General features: G+C 52.8%; 5 protein-coding genes across 5 annotated transcripts; 3 read left to right on the plus strand and 2 right to left on the minus strand.

Annotated features, from left to right (window-relative positions):
• Positions 1–4,456: 4,456 nt before the first annotated feature.
• CTHT_0026430 (nucleotide phosphodiesterase-like protein) lies at positions 4,457–7,294 on the plus strand (the record flags this gene model as incomplete). Its single annotated transcript, XM_006693038.1, has 3 exons — positions 4,457–4,616; positions 4,691–5,533; positions 5,598–7,294. 3 exons carry the CDS (start codon positions 4,457–4,459, stop codon positions 7,292–7,294), a joined length of 2,700 nt encoding a protein of 899 aa, XP_006693101.1.
• A 1,946-nt stretch (positions 7,295–9,240) lies between these two features.
• On the minus strand, positions 9,241–10,968 carry CTHT_0026440 (serine-type carboxypeptidase-like protein; the record flags this gene model as incomplete). The annotated part of the gene is made up of 2 exons (XM_006693039.1): positions 9,241–10,403; positions 10,467–10,968. The coding sequence occupies 2 exons, from the start codon at positions 10,966–10,968 to the stop codon at positions 9,241–9,243; spliced, it is 1,665 nt and encodes a 554-aa protein (XP_006693102.1).
• A 1,184-nt stretch (positions 10,969–12,152) lies between these two features.
• Positions 12,153–13,205, plus strand: CTHT_0026450 (uncharacterized protein; the record flags this gene model as incomplete). Its single annotated transcript, XM_006693040.1, has 1 exon — positions 12,153–13,205. One exon carries the CDS (start codon positions 12,153–12,155, stop codon positions 13,203–13,205), a length of 1,053 nt encoding a protein of 350 aa, XP_006693103.1.
• Positions 13,206–13,576: 371 nt separating this feature from the next.
• CTHT_0026460 (40S ribosomal protein uS13) lies at positions 13,577–14,679 on the minus strand (the record flags this gene model as incomplete). The annotated part of the gene is made up of 5 exons (XM_006693041.1): positions 13,577–13,798; positions 13,863–13,984; positions 14,061–14,089; positions 14,145–14,218; positions 14,656–14,679. The coding sequence occupies 5 exons, from the start codon at positions 14,677–14,679 to the stop codon at positions 13,577–13,579; spliced, it is 471 nt and encodes a 156-aa protein (XP_006693104.1).
• Positions 14,680–15,795: 1,116 nt separating this feature from the next.
• On the plus strand, positions 15,796–17,211 carry CTHT_0026470 (uncharacterized protein; the record flags this gene model as incomplete). The annotated part of the gene is made up of 1 exon (XM_006693042.1): positions 15,796–17,211. One exon carries the CDS (start codon positions 15,796–15,798, stop codon positions 17,209–17,211), a length of 1,416 nt encoding a protein of 471 aa, XP_006693105.1.
• Between the last annotated feature and the right edge of the window lie 1,358 nt (positions 17,212–18,569).

Genomic DNA, 18,569 nt, shown 5'->3' on the forward strand with positions numbered 1-18,569 from the left:
CTACCGTTAATGTGCAGAATAGCTATCTGATACCTCGATTGCTCTGGCCTCACAGACCCTCAGCGAACTGTTTGGGTGTTTCTGTATGTCTCAGATCATTATTTTCTATCCTGCGAGTCATTCCGGAACAGCTGAGCTTTGCGCAGGCGTCTCGGGAATGATGCAGGGATAATAGGTCTTCAACAATCAGGTTTACGAGCTTTTTTAGGGACAACTCGATCGTACATGGGCCTAAAGGTCCGGACTCGGACACAACAAAACACAGCAGCACAATGAGAATTTGGCTTGCTGGCCGAAGAAGGTGCCCAGACATCAAGGGATATAGGAGAGGGCTATAATACCGTCGACTCGTCGAGGAGCTTAAAAAAAAAAAAAACTTTGTGCTGCTGTTCACAAGCACCTGTCTGCGGGCGTAAGGTAGGCAGCTCTGTTGGCTGCTGACATCTGCCTTTTGCCAGAATAAGACACAAGTATATGCATACTGAGGTGCCTGAAAGTGGGGAGGACATGTATAAAACTGGCGATGGTGCGGATCGGCGGAGCGGATGCTTGGGTGAAAGGGATATGGTGAGACTGTGGCGGTCCAGCTCTGGGGTCTAGGGCTCAAGAAGCCTTGTGATTGTGCTCCCAGGTCGTCTCTAAATGTTCAAGATGTTCTGTAAACTCGCACAGCAACAAAGACAGGCCTCACACAGATAACAATGAAACGGAAGATGCCGTCCACTAGAGCCCTCGATCCATTCCCCGGTGCTGGAGCATGGATCGCTGGGTCCAGCAGCAAGGCCAGATCTGATCAGGCGCGCTGCTCATCAGTGGCTCGTCAGTTTTTACCTGCTTCGAGAAGGGTTCGGGACTGGAGCCACCGGGGTCAGGCCCCAGCCAAGCTCCAGAAGGGCGAAGCACGTGCCTCTGAGAACATTTTCGGCTTCCCATAGATACCCAGGTAGGTAAGGTATGTACCTATCTCTTTATGGGCATTTCTGTTTTGGAAGGATCGGCAAGCCGGGTGTAAATTGCCAAATGCGCTGTTTTGTTACAGTAAAAGATCCATTCCCAAAGTATCAGACCGTCCTTTCGGTTGCTTCGGCCGGCTTGTCCGTGGCCCATGTCGGCGTCGATGACGATTTGATGAGATGGAGGGCTACCTGCATAGGGGTTACTTAGGCATTGGTATGGGAGCTGACGCGGTCTGAGGCTCTCAGCCCTGGCCATGATGAGTAGGCGGTGCTGTTGGCGATCGCTGGGGAGAGCGCCGAATAAGAGTCGGATCACAGTACATGCTTACTGATCGCAATGGAGCGAGGCCCTGGGAGGCAACAAGCGACAACAAGAGAGTTAAGACGGAACGACCAGTAATCATTGTGTCAAGTCATCTCGAGCCTAGCTGCAGTCCGGAGTTCTGCAGTGGTCACAAGGCGACGCCAATTTGCGCCAGTCCTGATTCGCTGTCATGGTGCAGCCTGGAATGCTGGGGGCATGCTGCAGGTTTGATCGTTTTGTTGCTCATGCGCGGTGCCGGCGAGGGTTGACCGGAGCATTCTGGGTCGGACGAGGACAGCAATAGACGCTAGAGCATTATAGAAATGGCTGTAATATATATTCTCCTGGCTGGCGCCGGAAGAGCTTGGTAGACGCCGGGTTTTGAGTTGGAAGTGATTCTCAAGTCGCCCTACTCTGTGTGTGTGCCAATGCCGTTGTCCATCTCGGTGCCGTACGAAAGCCGAGCCAGGGATGCGCCCATCGGCTGACAGTCTCGGCGAGCTTCACTCGCTTTTTGGCAGCTGGATCTTTTTTAAAACCCATCCCAACCAAGGAGACGTTGCATACTCGCAGCTGGTGCCGGTGAGCTATACCGCACACCATGCTTGGATTATTGGCATTCTACCTATTGTAGTGTATGTAGTGTAAGGTAGCAACTCGAGCCTCCGTGCTATTATAAGGTTGTATAGACATGGGTCAAAGGAACTTCTGAGGCAACAACATCGTCGTCGTCGCCGAGTCCCAGGCATGGCTGCAGGGCGGTTGCATTGCAGTTGTTAGCGTTTGGGCATCGAGCGAGTTGACGGGATGGTTGCTGGTCTGCTGGCCCGGCGCTGTCTGTGGTGACCCGCAGGGGGGGCAGACCGCAGAAGACGGCAGAGGTGTTGTTTCGACGGGTTTTCGAGAAGACACCCAGAAGGCCACGAACGCCAGGGGCCCTTCGATGGAGCGTCGATGCACCGCTGGCCGACCACTGAGCGCCTGCCCAGCGCTGCCCCGGCTATCCCTCAGATTGCACCTTTCCCGTTCGCGCAGCCTTCCCCACCAGATACTGCGTGTTGATTGGTGTCCTGCCACCGGGAGGGGTCCACCATATCCACTCTAGCCCATACACGGCATCCACACAGCATCCACACGCACCCACACCTTTCCGTGGCTTTCCCCGACGCGAGAATCCCCTTCGCAGCCTGCTGGCTTCTGGCTGGCCAGCCAGCCAATTGCTAGTGATGGTGCTGGTACTGGTGCTGGTGATCTGGAGATGCTAGCTGCTGGCTGCTGCACTCTCGCTGTTATTGATCCGTCGTCCATCCACATCCACATCGGCGTCCTTGATCTCGCGTGCCTTGCCCTTCGCAACGGTAGCCGTCGCTGGTCCCCTCATCCTAGAAAGGTGTGATGGTTGGCAGAAAATAATACAGTAAAACAAAAAGCCAGGGACCTTAATTGGCACTTTGCGATTGGCCAGTCATAAAAAAGATTGGGCGGATTTGCCCCATGGGTTCGAGCGCGCCGCTGCAGCAGCTGGCAAGACATTGGTGGATCTGCCCTCTGCCTTCCAGTGCCCACTTGGTGTCTTGGGCAGGCTGCCCAGCTTTCCGCTTGGCTTGCAGGTCTCCTAGCGATCTGCTTTCCTGGGCGACTTCCATGTCGAGCAGGCGAGCAGGCCGCAAAGCTCCACGCCTAAAACCGTCTGCAGCTCTCGCTCCCAACTCTTTCTTGCTGGCTGCAGTCTGCGCTGCAGAACACACAGACCTGCCGCCCGTCTGCTATCGAGTCCGGAACTGCAGAATCCAGATTGCCCAAGAATCGTGGACAGGTTTACCTCCTTGGATATCGGTACCTACCTACCTACCTGCCTACCTTACCTTACCTACCTGACATAGTCTGCTGTGTTCCATCTCTTGTCCTTTTGTGCCTTGTTTCCTCTCGACACCGCAGCCCACAACCCACGTCCACACCAGACACTGGACACACACTCTCTTTTTGTGCTCTCTCCAGCTTCACAGGCTCACCCACGCAGGCACAGGCACAGGCTGCTGGGCGCTGGTTCCTGGACCACGAAGAAACAGCCACCGCGATCCCACAAACAAGGGGGGAGGGGGAACGGACGAGACAAAAAAAGACATTGCGAAAAGGACAAGGACATAGCATCTCCCACCGCACTACGAATCCATACCTACTGCACTCCTTGCTCAGCTACCCGCCTTTCGCTTCCCCTTCTCTCACCTGTTTCTCTTCCTCTTATTCTTCTTCTTCGTCTTCTTCATCCCTTTTCACTCCCACTCCCTTTCCCGGCTCACTTCCAGATCAACTGTTTCGTTTCCCTCCCCGACTCTACGTCCGCTGGGTGTCTCCCGCCCTTGTTGTCGACCGACTCCACCTGGTCTCTGTCTAGCTTCCATCCACGCTCTCTCCTTGACTCCAACCTCTGGTCCACCCGACCCAGCACTGAACCGTTGTCAGTGGCACGAATTGACGGGGCCGGGCCTCCCTGTATTCCCTGTTCCCAAACCCAAATCTTCCTCTGCTCAGGTGCACTAGCCCAGCGCTGCCTTCTGGTTTTCCCTGTGCGTCCATCCTGCCCGTCCACAACCAGACAGTACACCCGCGCTGCCCGCTCTGCTCGTGCCGTCATCACGACCGCCGTCCCCCGATTCCGCGCCAGCCACGGCATGTCGCTTCTGCACTACATTGACCCTCCACCGCCGTTACTACTACTAGCCCCGTGCCCGATCTTTGACTCCTTCACGCCCACGACAGTCCACTCGAGTCGGCGCCGCTTAGCGTGCCGGAATCTCATCTTCCAAGGCCTCGACTCGACCTTATCGCACGCCTACCGAACTCGCATCGCCGTGTCTTTGCCCTAGCCGGTGTTACTTGCTTCCATTTTACTTCTACCACGAACGGGCATCGTTTAATCCGGATATAAGAACTGTGTTTCGCTGAAGGCGTTTTCTGTCGCATCCAGCCAGTCGCCCCCGATTTCGCCTTTCTCGTCTCTCAGCTACCGCCTTTGGAGCCATCTCGTCGTCTTTATACCCCCGTCGGCCTGGCTTTGTTTGTTGCTGGACTTTCTCAATTTCTCAGTAGCGGTGCTTGATTCGGGAACCCGAGTCTCTGAGCCCTTATTATTACGCTCTGTCCCGTGGTGGAAGCGCACCTGGTCGCAAGACTGGTCGCTTGTCAGCATCCCACCATGGAGAGTGTCTCGTGCAATGTCATTTATGTCGACCGGTGCGTCGCGCAGGATCGCTCCGTAAAGGCTGCGGATTGGGCCTGGGAGAAGGATCCATCGCGCTGGGAATCGACGCATCTGGCCGAAAATGTCGGCCTGCTCTTGCAGGTTTTCGACGAAGGTATGCCATATCGCGACAGCATATTTGCGCACTCTCGGTTCTTCGGTATGAAGCATACTAATATGTCTATCCAGTTCATCTTTGCAGCGCCGGGGGCGCTTGCTTGACCCAATGGCTGAGCCTTCAGGAAGCTTCGATTGTCGCCCTTAGGCCGACTCTTTTCATCCTTGATACTCCCTTTCAGGAATCTTTCCCTGAGAAGTCGCGTTCGAGATCCCCGTCTCCCTCTCGGTCATCGCTGCGTGACGACCGCGAGAGTCAGGAGGAAGAGTTGTACGGCTTGCCGTTGCTGCAAAGGATCATTTCCGAATCCTACCTTCGAAACACGTCAAAACTGGTCGTCACCGTCCCCATTGTCGGCTTCCCCTATGGCGATCACCAACCGGGTGGTTCAAATGGGACCAATGGCTCAGGACTCGGCATGGGCACTGATTGGAACCTCAAAGAGCGTCGGTCGGCTAGCACACGAATGATGAAGCGCTGCCTCGACCTGGGAGCGACAGATGTTATGACGAACCCGATGAATGTCGCCAGTGTCGCAAACCTCGAGGTGCATGCTTATCGTGCCTATCGCGATGCTGCCCGGGATCAAAAGGCCATCCTTGAGCTTCGACGGGGCCGGAAACGGTCATGGGTAGGAGTAAACGAGGAGAAGCCGTTTGCTTATTTGCGGGAGGCCATGGTTTCAAACCTCATGAACTGGATCTGCCGCATCGGGAGTGAAGCGGAAGAAGGTTTTAGTGGGCCTATCAGATTATCTGTGCCTGCTGACAAACAGGCTGAGATTTCCTCGGCCGTCGGCCAATGGCACTTTTGCGCCCATGAGTTTACCGACGACGAACTCGTCGTCGCGGCATCTGTTATGTTCAAACATGCCCTGGCTATTCCTGAACTAGGGCCGTGGAGGATATCAAATGGTGCGTCCTTGATTCGGTTCCCTCTTGTCCCTCTGTGATACATTTCCCTGACTTCCGTGTCCAGAGCAGCTCCTCCGCTTTCTCCTTGCTTGCCGTACGGCCTACAATGAATTCGTCCCCTATCACAACTTCCGACATGTGGTTGATGTCTTGCAGGCCACATTCCATTTCCTTGTCTGCATCGGCGCCTTGCCGCCGTATCGTTACTCCGGGGGCGTGCTTTCTGAGGCGCGTCCAAAGTCCCCAGTGGCCAAGCTTTTGCAGCCATTCGAGGCGCTTACTCTTCTTATCACAGCTATTGGCCACGACGTTGGACATCCAGGGGTCAACAATGGTTTCCTAGTGACACTGAATGCCCCTCTCGCCCAGCTGTACAACGACCGCTCCGTTCTAGAATCCTTCCACTGCGCCGCATACTCGCAGATTCTACGGAGGTACTGGCCATCAGCCTTTTCAGACACCAAGATGCGCGCTCTCATGATTAGCTCCATCCTGGCCACCGATATGGGGCTGCATTTTGACTACATGAAGAAGCTTGCCGATCTCCAGGAGAAACTCCGCGCGACGAGCAGCATCGACGACTGGCCCGAGGCGGCGAAGAACGAACAGAAATCACTCGCATGTGCCCTGCTAATTAAATGTGCCGACATTAGCAACGTTGCGCGGAGACACGATACTGCTCTGCAGTGGTCTCAGATCCTCTCCGACGAGTTTGCCCGTCAGGCAAGTATGGAGATGGAGCTGGACATTCCCACATCTCTCATGTCTGTCCCCAAAAAAGACACCATCTCGCTGGCCAATTCTCAAACGAAGTTCATGAACGTCTTCGCAATCCCTCTCTTTCAAACGGCCGCCGACCTGCTCCCGGCTATGCAGTACTGTGTGGACGAGCTTCATGTGAACAAGAGGTTATTCGACCGACTGCTCATCGAAGGCCCCGAACGGCCATCCCCTTGCTTGACGTCTCAACGAGATAATGGCGGCGAGTTCTCGTCCAAAACGATCGGCCTTGCAGATGCGACAGAACCGGTCAGAGACGCACCGCAAGCTAGTACAAGGGCATCGCGAGCACTTCCGGAGGTGGTTGAGCCTCAACGAACACCCAATTCTGTCGTCACGCAGCAGAGTGAATCGTTACCAAGGTCGTATCAGAATTTTAGGAGACCTGCTGATGGCCTGGCTGTCAACGGCATCGTCACTAATTTCTCCTCACCGACTGATTTTTGTCCTGGAGAGCCTTTCAATCCCAGCAACTACCAACCACAAGGCCACAGCAGGCAGCGCTGCAGCGAAACCACAGAGGGAAGTTCGGCACGGTATACAGGTGACTGGGCTTCACAAGCGACGAGTGCCACCACCGGCAAGATGCCACTATCCCCCAGCACCCAAGGCACAAGCATCGTCAGCAAGGACTCGTTTGAGCGCCTGAACAGCATACAGGCCACCAGCACGACCGCGCCGGACTCGGCAGTGTCGGCCCCTGAATCGGCTAGGAGCGAACCCGACTTCAAGCTTGACAGCTACCCTGCGACCGACGAGGAAGACCCAGCCTGGCGGAATGCCCAGTTCCAGGGCGCGAAGAACAACCATGCAAACAGCAACATGACCAGCAGCGGGACCCTGGAACCTGAGCCAGGGGCGTGTAGGCAGCTTAAGAAGAAGCCTAGCCGATTTAGGCTCAATGTCAATGGGCTGCAGTCGTTGTTTAAGAAGCATAAGAACTCGTCGAGTCCGCCCATGCAGGCTGCTGACACCGGTTGATCACCCCCATTTGCCATCCTTTCCATATATTGATGGCCCGAGGACGGGGGTTTCGGATTACCGGTTTCTCTTCCTGGCCCTTTTCATGAACGAGAGCTTTGGAAGTGAGACTCGAGCCAGCTAAGCCAAGCCCTGAGTGTTGCGTGAAAGTATTCCCGATGGGAGAATGGACATGCGTGGACAGAAAATGGCTGATATCCAACCACTATCGCCAACACCTCTCCAACACACCCTTTACTACGTCACCTCTGGGCAGAAGATACCTTGACCATCTGTCCCCTGATCAAGTTATCAGAAATCCTGTGTGCGACTTAGTGGATGACGCCATAAGGGGAAAGACCCGCAAGGGTTTAATCTGGGGTCGAAGAACGAGCACGAGCAGTGGCAAAATCCGAGGGAAGGAACGGGTCCATTTTTTGATCCAAGGGAACAGGGAAGCAACAATGGAGCCAGAGCATACCTCTCGCCTATTTGGTTTTGATGGGATGATGACGATGATATCCATGAACAACAGCAACAGCCAAAAGGGGGGAAAAAACAGGGATGTGTATGTGTGCGTGTGTGTGTGTGTGTGTGTGACTGTAACAGGGAAAGCAAGAGCATTTGTAAAGGGGAAACAAAAAGCACGAATGTTATATGTCATCCATGATTGATTTTGGTCATTTTCTAGTCAACGTCTCGGGCTTGTCTTTTAATTGACTGCCCTTTTGTCTTTCGATTCCCTTTCTTCCTGCATACTCTAGTCTTTTTGCTTTTTTTCTCTCTCTCTCATTTGGGTGGTGCCGGATGGTTGGATGATCGGTTGGGTGAGGGGTGGATGGTCGGATGGTGGGTGTGGGTGTGGTCTGGATGGATGGTCAGGTCTCTCTCTGGTGTATGTGTACAACCGTACCTAACCCCCCTAATGTACGATATCTTGATATGATGGATACCAAAATTACAATAACCTACTTGTGTACTCCGCATATAGCTTGGCTGCTTAGTATATGTTGAGTGACTGAAGGAATCAGAAACTTCAGACAAAAATGGACGGGAAGAATTGCCTCTATTTAGGTCTAAATTGAAGTTGATGGGGCAATCGAGTGTCAGAAATCAAAGGTTCAGACTACTTAACCTTTGCTTTGTTAACCAGCAAGGATATGTTTACTTTTGCTGCTTACTCCAATCCTATTCCCCCTCCAACATAGTTTCCCACATGCAGGCCATGTACATAACTTGACCTTGATTCTTGAGAAGTGACTTTCGGTTTCTCCCCTTCAGCATGCCCAGTTCCTTATCAATGATAGATGAACAAATTAGCGATGTGATGCTGATGTCAGTCGCCAGGACAGTTGGTTGAGACCGATATCGGAGTGATGATGCTGGAGTAATAATAATGTCAGGATTGGGCTTTACAAGTTTAACAGCACTGTTAAATATTGACCATGACAAGGTAGCATGGTGTCTCGGGGTAACAAGAAGATCACAAGCAGAACAATTGTCTTTTCTGATGTCAGATGACGATGATCCTCTCTTGGGTTTAAATCATGGTAACTGTGGTACTCATTGAAAGGATCTATTGTTCTCCCGGCCCACAGGTTGGTCTTAGGTAACTAATAAGACAGGAAAGAATGGAGATGCTAGACGGGCTAGGCAGATTCAAACTTCCAGAATGGGCGTGGAAGCTCGGGAAGTTGACAGAAAGACTGGTACAACTGCACATTATGGATGTTCATGGACTGGTGAACAAAACTAAATGGACTACTGAAAGGAGGACGACGTAGACTCATCCATGACCATCAAGACTCCATGCTATTAAAAGCAAAGAATGCTCAAGCCCTCAATCGTATGGAAATCCGAATCCATTCAACCACAACATGAGTCTCAGCAACTACCATGACCATACATACCAGAAATTTGCCCTGCCCAATGTACAATTTCCAATTGAAACCTCTTCCATCTGTCATTTACTTGGCAAACCACTCGCCGCCCAGCCAGCGGTTGAGGAAGTCGAGCGAGGCCTCAGGCTGGTCCATGGGCGTCATGTGGCCGGCCTGGTAGATGCGCATGAAGGTGAAGTTGCCCGAAGCCTTGACCTTGCCATAGGCCTCGTTGGCGCCAGGAAGCTTGAGATCCTCGAGCTCGGCCTCGTTGAAGCTTTTCTTACCTGACCAATCAAGGGCTTCGGTCCAAGCCTTGTTGCCCAGCCAGTTGCAGATGTAGTCAGCATCACCAGCATAGATCAGCACAGGGATCTCCTTGAGGATATTGGGCACCAATCGATGATACGGCTGCATCCAGTCACCGGCAAACAGGAAGTTGCGGTTGATGTCAAAGTTGCAGCTATCGTAGCCGTCGACCTCAACACCAAGAGCCTGCATGACAGACTTTTGGTTCAGGTAGTCACTGATCCAGCCAAGGGCGGAGTAGCACAGGTTTCCGCTATCCTCACAGTTGCCGCGGATATCGTAGACATTGCGGCCAGTGCGCTGGTAGGGGCCGATCAAGGCATTGTTGCAGTAAATGGAAGCAGGGACGCAAGTCCAGACGCTCCCACTCTCATAGCAGCTCTTGATGAGAGCCTGGCACCTCGGCAGGGCATTGTCCATGCTGCGGCACTCGCTCTCGCTAAGGACAGCAGGATAGCCGCCATCACCGCAAGCCATTGGGCGATAGTAAGCATACTGAGTAAGCCCATCGGTCAAGCCGTTGCCAATCAGGATAGACTTGAGGTTGATATTGCGGTTCTTGTGAGACAGAATCTCGGAAGCGAAGACCGGGATGTAGTGGCCAGCGTACGATTCGCCTGCAATGTGGAAGTCTTGCGTGGCATACTCTGGGAATTGGTGGAAGAACAAGGTCAAGAGAGCATACACATCCTTGGCAGCAGCAACGGTGTTGCTCACAGATGACCCGGAGTATGAATAGCCAACATTGACGGGCTGGTCGAGGAAGATGACGCTGGCGTTGTTGTTCCAGCTGAATTCGTTGTAGACAGGCTTGAGTTTTTTGTCAATGGAGGAAGGCCCAAGTTCAAGGAACAGGCCCGTCAGTGACGAGCACCCGGGACCACCATTGAGCCAGAGTACGACAGGGTCATTCTTGGGGTCATTGCGAGACTCAAAGAACCCTGAACAAAGGACCAGTCAGTACATGTTTGTTTCTTAGCTGAATGGGCAGCGGTTGAGTTTACAGTAGAAGAGGTGCTTATCGTTGGCTTCGTCATCCAGATATCCACTGTACTGTTTGACCGTGTCGATACCAAGCTTAGATGGATTGACGGCCTTCACACGGAGATTGAAGTTCTCGAGCCGGCCGTCAACCTGGCGATGGCTCTCGCCGTCGGCATCCTGAACCCACAGCTTCTGGACATCGGCGCCCCTCACGATATGGTCCCAGTCATCGCGACGACGATGCGGCTTGGGCTTGCTGAACCAGCTGCCTTGCTGGAAGGCAGACTCAGGGACAAGGAGCTTGATCTCCTCCCAGAGAGCCTTAGCCTCGGCGGACGCACTGCCGAACAGGTCCTCGAGCTTCTCAACGGGAATAGAAGTGGCATCAACGAAAGCATCCGAAATAGGTTTGGCAGCCTCCTGGACCTTATTCAGGCCGTTGCTGAGCACATGCTGGGCGTGTTGTTGAAACGAAGCTGCCGAGGCAGCCCCGAGAAGAACGGTCGAGGCGGCAATCTTCATGGCGAACCAGGGATGGCGGTAGGTGAGGAGGCGCGACGATAGGCGCCAGCGAGAGCCACGGGAAGACCGGAGGTGTTATCAAAGAGGAACCGTAAGTTGTTCAAGAATGGATGGATTGGCAGGTCCGAAAAGTTAATTGAGGAGATGAGGAGGAAAAAGGGCTGCAACGAAGAATGTGAGAGGAAGACGGGATTAAGAGATCCAGGGGAAGATAGATGGGATGGGTTTGGTTAAGGGGCTTGGGGCTGGTTGACGTCGCCGAGTCGGAACGCTCCCCAGATCCAAGGCGGTCGACATCCAGGCAGGCACGAGTTGCGCCACAGCCAGTTGTCTGGGTACCTTGCAGGACAACAAGCGTGTCACGGGAACAGATTAGGCAGGTCAAACAGAAGTTACTTCAAAGGACCTTGTTTCCGACTATCTTCCGTAACCAGTTGCCAACTCTTTTTTGTAAGGCGGCGCGTCGCTGACCAATGGGCGATCATGCACGTTCAAACGCCCCAGCCCCGTCTTCTCCGCGCGACTGCCCGCATCAAGGGGGGCTGATCTGCCTTGTTGGCACCGCCCTTATCTTCCTTCTTATCAGTACATCGAAGAAGAGCAGGGTGGCTCAGTTGTATGTAGGTTGGAATTACATCAGGATCAACAATTAGGTACAGATTACATGCCCGACTTGAAGCAAGTCGAATGCCATAGAGACGATCGAAGTCCGGAGAGAAGCTCCAGATGCTATGACCTACGTAACCAGCCGATGTGTGAACCCGGATCTCGGTGAGTTGGCATCGAGACGTGTCGGTGACAGCTACTCCCAACGATGCGCTAGAGAATGGAGAGCGATGGCTCGGCTGACGTCGGCAGTCCCTGCCGGGCTGATTGCTTACAGTGGACCATCTTGACTCGTTAGGACAGGATGCACAGTATGTATACGATGTGTGTACAGTGTGAGCATGGGTTCATTGGCGGGGTAAGGGCGAGCCAGAAAAAACATCATGGATGCAGATTGACGAAAAGAACCACCCTTTATAGTGACACATTCCCGCAAATATTAGTGATTCCTACTCATTGTTTATATCATTCCAGACATTGATACCCCGTTCTGTTATTTGTTTCTGTTTCTCCAGGACGACTTCCATTCTTCAAGAGCAGATACCCCTCCTTTAGTCGAACCACCTTGACCCGTCACCATGGTGATTCAACAACCCTCGAACCAGATCAAGCTCACCAATGTCTCCTTGGTTAGGCTAAAGAAAGGCAAAAAGCGCTTCGAGATTGCCTGCTACAAGAACAAGGTCCTCGAATGGCGCTCTGGCATTGAAACAGACCTAGACAATGTCCTCCAAATCCACAATGTCTTTTTGAACGTCTCCAAAGGACAGACGGCACCAAAAGATGAACTGGCCAAAGCATTTGGCAAGGATACCTCCATGGACGACATCATTCTCGAAATCCTGCGCAAGGGAGAGATGCAGGTGGGCGAAAAGGAGCGTACTGCTCAGCTGGAACGCATCCACAACGAAGTCATATCCATCGTCACCAGCAAGCTGGTCGATCCTCGTACTAAGCGTGTCTATACCCCCGGTATGATCGAGAAGGCGCTTGACATGCTTAGCTCCATGGCCCACCAGAACCAGCAACAAGACAAGGAGAAGAACACCACCTCAAACGGCACCAACACTCCGTCCACATCCACAGAGCAGCCTCAACCGCCAACGGTAGAAGGCAACAGCAAAACACAACGCCTACCAACCTGGACGGGTGTCACGGCAAACAAGTCCGCAAAATCACAAGCTCTAGACGCGATTCGGGCACTTATAGCTCATCAACCCATCCCTGTCGCGCGTGCCCGCATGCGCCTGCGCGTTACCTGTCCAACCAGTGTCTTGAAGCAAGCCGTCAGGGCTCCCAAGGGTGGGTCGGCAGCATACAAAGACGGTGGTGATGGCGGCGGCGACAGCAAGAAGGGTAAGAAGGGCAGGGATAAGGGCACCGACAAGAAGGAGGAGGTTCCGGCTACCGCACAAGACGGGGAAGAGCAAAAGGCCCCAGGAACAGTGAAGGACAAGATCCTGGGCTTTATCGAGCAGGTCGAGTCACAAGACGTGGTTGGTTCCGAGTGGGAGATTGTTGGTTTCGTCGAGCCAGGCGCTTTCAAGGGCTTGTCAGACTTCATAGCAGGGGAGACTAAGGGGCAGGGAAGGGTAGAGGTGCTGGATATGGCTGTCACTCATGAGGATTGATCGACAGCTTGATACCCCAACCTTTTCTTCATTTGTCTGATTAAGCGTTGTTATAGACGTGGTGGTGTTTCGGTACTGAGCAGATAACAGTAACCAAGCGCAGTACAATCCCGTGGTCCATAGCGCAACACAAGTATCACATCAAAATAGAATCATTAACTTTTGTTTCACACCCACTCCTGTATTGTCATTCTGTGATTCGTGGTGGTCCCCTTTCGCAATCCAGCGAATTGCCCGGGAATCGCAAAGATGTTCATAATGGCAAAAAATCAAGCCGTGCCGTCCATGACCACCCCTCGGCCTTGGGATAATGCCCAGAAAGCCAAGCCACAGCAATGCCAAATAAGCCCACACACCACACCCGATATCCTTTAACCACCCTTCTTCTTGGAGACACCGACGGTCCGGCCGCGGCGACCAGTCGTCTTGGTGTGCTGACCACGGACACGGAGACCCCAATAGTGACGCAGACCACGGTGAGCGCGGATCTTCTTCAGGCGCTCAAGGTCCTCACGGAGCTTGGAGTCGACACCGTTGGCAAGGATCTGAGAATCCTTACCATCGACGATATCGCGCTGACGGTTAAGGAACCACTGTTGATCAAGCTGTCAGTCCGCTGTATCTTAAAATGTTAATTCCAGTGAGCTGGAGACACACCGTTGGGATCTTGTAGGCCAGAGGGTTCTGGATGATCGTGACCAGGCGCTCGAGCTCTTCAGAGGTGAGCTCACCAGCCCGCTTCTTCAGATCGACATCGGCCTTCTTGCAGACAAGGTTGGCTAGTTTTTAGTCAGCACCCCTCTATCTCCACTCAAGCCCATTTGCTTATTCTTGATTTCGCGGTAGCAAACATACAGTAACGGCGACCAACACCCTTGATTTGACTGCAAAAAGTTAGCACAACCAGCCTCTACAAGGCACAAGATACGGAAAACTTACGTCAAGGCGTAGACGACCTTCTGCTTGCCGTCAACGTTGGTGTTGAGCAGACGCAGAATGTGATTGAAGTTGGTCTGTAGTAGCGACGGTTAGCCATGCCTTCTCTTGCTTCGCTTCCCAACTCAACAACTTGATCAATTCCCCATGATTTCCGTTCTTCCTGAGCTCCCATAACACTAGAAACGATCCAGACAGTGGCAATGCCGAAGCGACTAATATCATGATAACTAAAGTCCCAAGGCCGGAATCAGAGATTTGGTGCCTAATTCTGAGCAGCCAACAAACCCAGATGGTGATTAATGATACAGCTGTCTGGCCTCTCGCCTTTGCTCCGGTTTGAATTGTGCGCAGCATGCTTTCTGGCCTCTGTTGAAATATGTTGTGATCGTTGAAACTTTTCCCTTCATACGTTCTTGAAGTGCAGAGTCCGGGAAGCCCAGGAAGACGGGAAAGACGGGAAAATGGCCAGCGACAACAAGTTGGGAGGATGGTATCGAGGATGTAAACGTACCTTCTCTCCCGACACCAGCGACATGTTGGGCAACTTGGTGCAGACCGGCACTCGTTGTCCTAAAGGTGGTTGCGTCTGAGGTCGAAAGTAATTCTCAATTTCTGCCGCGATAGGTTTTCGATTTCTGTGTGGTCACGTGGTGGGGCTGGGCGTTGGACCAACTAGACCCACCTATTCGCCAAGGGAGCTTGATGTGGCTCGTGCTCTGACTTGCGGTCTTCGTGGGCGGCTGCCAAGTGCTAGCAGCCGGCCTTGATACAGGTATGCAATTGCCGAAGCGATAGTTGACGCAACGCGAATCTGTTAGAACTCTCTGCCAACTCTCCAATCCAGGCACAATTTCCAAGCGTTGCAAGAGCCAACCTGAACCTCTGATCCATTCCATTCCAAAAAAGAAAAATAAAAAACACTAAGTTTTAGAAGATTTGAAAAGAATCAGTGCTCATCTTTCTGTCCAGCTCTTGATAGCCCTTAGCGAAGTTTTAGTCTTATCTCTATCGAGTTATTTTCTTTAATGGTTTGCCTGAAGGCACCCAGTGACCAACTCCATAACCACTCTGTGCTATAGTTTGGGGTCAGTAGTTTCCATGTCTTGCGTTTTCGCTTTCTTGAGCTCTTGCAACTACAACGTTCAGCTCTCTGCACTTCGTGTTGGCGTCCCCCCTTCACCCCACCGTGACCACGCGTCCTCTTACCAAGACCTGTTCATACTGTGGCTGAGCTGAAGCTGGTTCGGAACGGTGACGTTAGCCAGAAAGGGGCCCGTCTTGTCCATCGAATGGCGGGGTTGATCGCTTTGCTTGCGACTCTGCCGCACACAGCCAATACCGGACACCTGGACCTGTGCCACTATCTCAGCCTCGCTTATGATCATATGTATATCCAAGGGTTCGCCTGACCTTTGAAGTTAGTCATGCCGTTGTCGACGCTCTGGGCCGCCTGCTTGCATTACTCCAATCTCCAGTGCTAGAACCTCTTCGTCCAGGCAACAAGTTTCGTGTTGAAGTATCACCTTCCTCCTAGACCGTTCATCAACAGAACGCCTCATCAACGAATACACATCAGCCCACATATACACCCACGGCCGAACCTTATTTTCTCGAATATCGAACTGGAGGCCTCGTTCGGAGGTATTTCGGAATGCTTGACGAAAACCTGCCTACTTTTCGGCTTAAACCATCTTCCGACAGCCCTCTTTCAAGCCTGTACTACTTTACATATAATGGCTCAGATCCAGAACCCGAGTATCTTCTCCGGCGGGCAGACCCAGCGCAGCCCGAGGCTCGCAACAAGTATGCGATAGCACTTTGTGATCCCCTCAATGCTGATGTGGTGTATGGGGAAGTGCTTGTCGAGCCCATGTGGGCACAGCCGGCTCTGTCGACGGCCGATCAGCGCGCACAAACCCAGGCCGGCGTCGCTGTTCCTGCAACCACAGCGGCCATGATTCCGAATAGCTTCACCATTCAGCTGTACAACCCAGACCATACAGTCACTATCAAGATGGTTCCTGGGACATGGAACAAGAACGACAGCTGGGAGTTTGAGATTCCTGTCCAGTCGTTCCCTGTGCCAACAGCTAGTCAGTTAGATCGAGAGCAGCAGAACAACGGGCCCACAGCTTCGGACTTGACGCCTCGGATCATGTTCCGGTGGAAAAGGGACGGCCGCTTAAGCCGGGATATGACTTGCTACATGTCTGGTAGGAGAGTTGGCTCTCGCAGGAACAAAGAACCCGACATCACCATTGCCCTGTTCAAGGCCAGTCGAGAGAGCAAACTGACCATTTATGAGCCAAATCTCAATCGTGTCGAGGTTGAAGACCGTAAGGGCCTTGAAATAGTCTTATTGTTATGCTCAGAGGTCATCAAAGACCTTTGGTTAGTGCCCAAGAGCAACCCCTTCAATCTCCATGGAGATGGTCCTCCAGCGCCGAGTGCTGCCCGGAGAAAGGTCTCGACGGGAGCAGCCATGTTTGGCGCGGCCTCTAACATCCCTTCATCGTCCACACCCGGGATTGACGCCGAAACGCGCGAGCTACAAGCCATGCTCGAGCAGGAGGAACGTGAGCGTGAGAAGGCCGAGCGCGAGCGCGAGAAGAGGGAGCGAGCCGAGCAGGAGCTCATCAAAAAGATGCTCGAGGAGGAAGAGAAGGAGCGGCGGCGGCGCGAGGCTGAGATCGAGAAGGAAACAGAACGCCTACGCAAAAAGTACGGCGTGGAGGGCCAGCAGCTGCCGTCTGAGAGGGGAGAGCGTTCTTCTGTTTCCGCTTCCTCGACGCTCTCACCCACCGTGCCAACTCCCCCACCCCGACCTGTTAGCGCTGGGCCATACGGGCGTCCCAGCCAGGGTCAGGGATCTCAAGGGCCCGAGCCTAGTTCTTCCCATCATGGCAGTAGGCTGCTGAATGTACCGTTGTTTGGGCCGGCAAGTCGTGTACCACAGCCTGTGGTGGTACAGCAGCCACAATCCCAGGCCAATGGGGGCCAAAGAGCAAGGGGCAAGTCGGAAGATGGAGGGAAGAAAATACACAAGAAAAAAAGTTCGTTTTGGTGAAAGAAGGAGCGTGGATAGTGGCTTGTTTTTCAGAGATAGTGGGCACCTGTGGGTTTATAGAGTTGTGCTGAGTCGAAAGTGACTCTACACGTGTCTCACTCATGGCGAGATGTAGAGTGGTAGCAGCACAGCATATTCATTAGTGTTTTGATGTTACAGCTATAACTTGGGATTATCAGCGGGTCATGGGCTTTGTTAGACGACAGCAACCTTTATACACTTGAATGTTTGTTCGGGTTGACCGTATAGCAACGTGGTAGCTTTTCCAAGCCCAAATCTAGTCGTAACGCTATGCAACGCACATTAGACCACATGGTCTCAGCTAGATGAAGGCCAGTCATGCTGGTAGTCTCCTGTTTCAGCAGCCGCCACTAGAGTCGTATTCTCAGATGGGGCTTCTCAAGATACGAACATGCTCGCCTTAGACCTAGATTCAATTGGCAATCCGCGATAAATTGCCAATATCCCGAACTTAGAGGTAGAGTTGGCGGATCACAAAAAGCTCTGGGGACGATATGAAACGCGGGGAAAGCATCAGGGGTCCCGGGCTCCAACTCGTTTCATGGGACCTGGTTTACTGCTGCTCTGGGGCTATTCTTTGGAGTCCGCTGGTATGTGTATCGTGCAATTCTATACTGGCGGCGATCTGTAGCGAGCCGTCGATCGAGAAGGTCGAAGAACAGGGGCCATGAGCGTTGTGTCGTTGATAACGTTGTTGCGATCGCTTACAGCTAGCTTTGGCCATTTCAAGGGGTAGGGTTACGATCAAGTAGATTTCAGGAAGAAATCAAGTAGGGATGAACACAACAACTTTGGAACATGGGTTGTCAGGGAACTCATATGATGATTCCTGGAAGTGGAAGATATACCTAGGCTCAAATCGAAGCTCAGCGTTCTCTTGCGAGTAGAGAGCCTGGAAAGAAACGTGTCAAAGCTGCAAAGGACGATGCCTTCTCTTATGGGGATGTAGATTGACGCGAGAAGTCCAGCTATGGGACGACAACGCAACACACGGCCTCGCAGCCAATTCGACAAGCCACAGACCATAGACTGGGAACTTGGGTGCAGAGACGGGCTAAAACAGCGGGAGAAACAAGGGACGTTGATAGGGAGAAAAGTCGGAATATTGATGCGATTTTTTTTTTTTTAGTTGAGGTTGAATCTTGGATCTTAGACCAATGAAATGCCCTGTTTTGAGGCTTATGGATTCGAGTCCCATGGCCAGACGCCACGGGCTATCCCCCTGGACAATAACAGCGAGCAAGTGATGGGATGTTTCATCCGTTCGGAGGGTTTGATCTTGGCTAACGGGCTAGCACAGCATCATACAGTTGGTGGCGCCGAGGGTCAGCAGATTC

Source organism: Thermochaetoides thermophila (genome assembly GCF_000221225.1).
Source record: "Thermochaetoides thermophila DSM 1495 unplaced genomic scaffold scf7180000011816, whole genome shotgun sequence".
Taxonomy (NCBI): domain Eukaryota; kingdom Fungi; phylum Ascomycota; class Sordariomycetes; order Sordariales; family Chaetomiaceae; genus Thermochaetoides; species Thermochaetoides thermophila.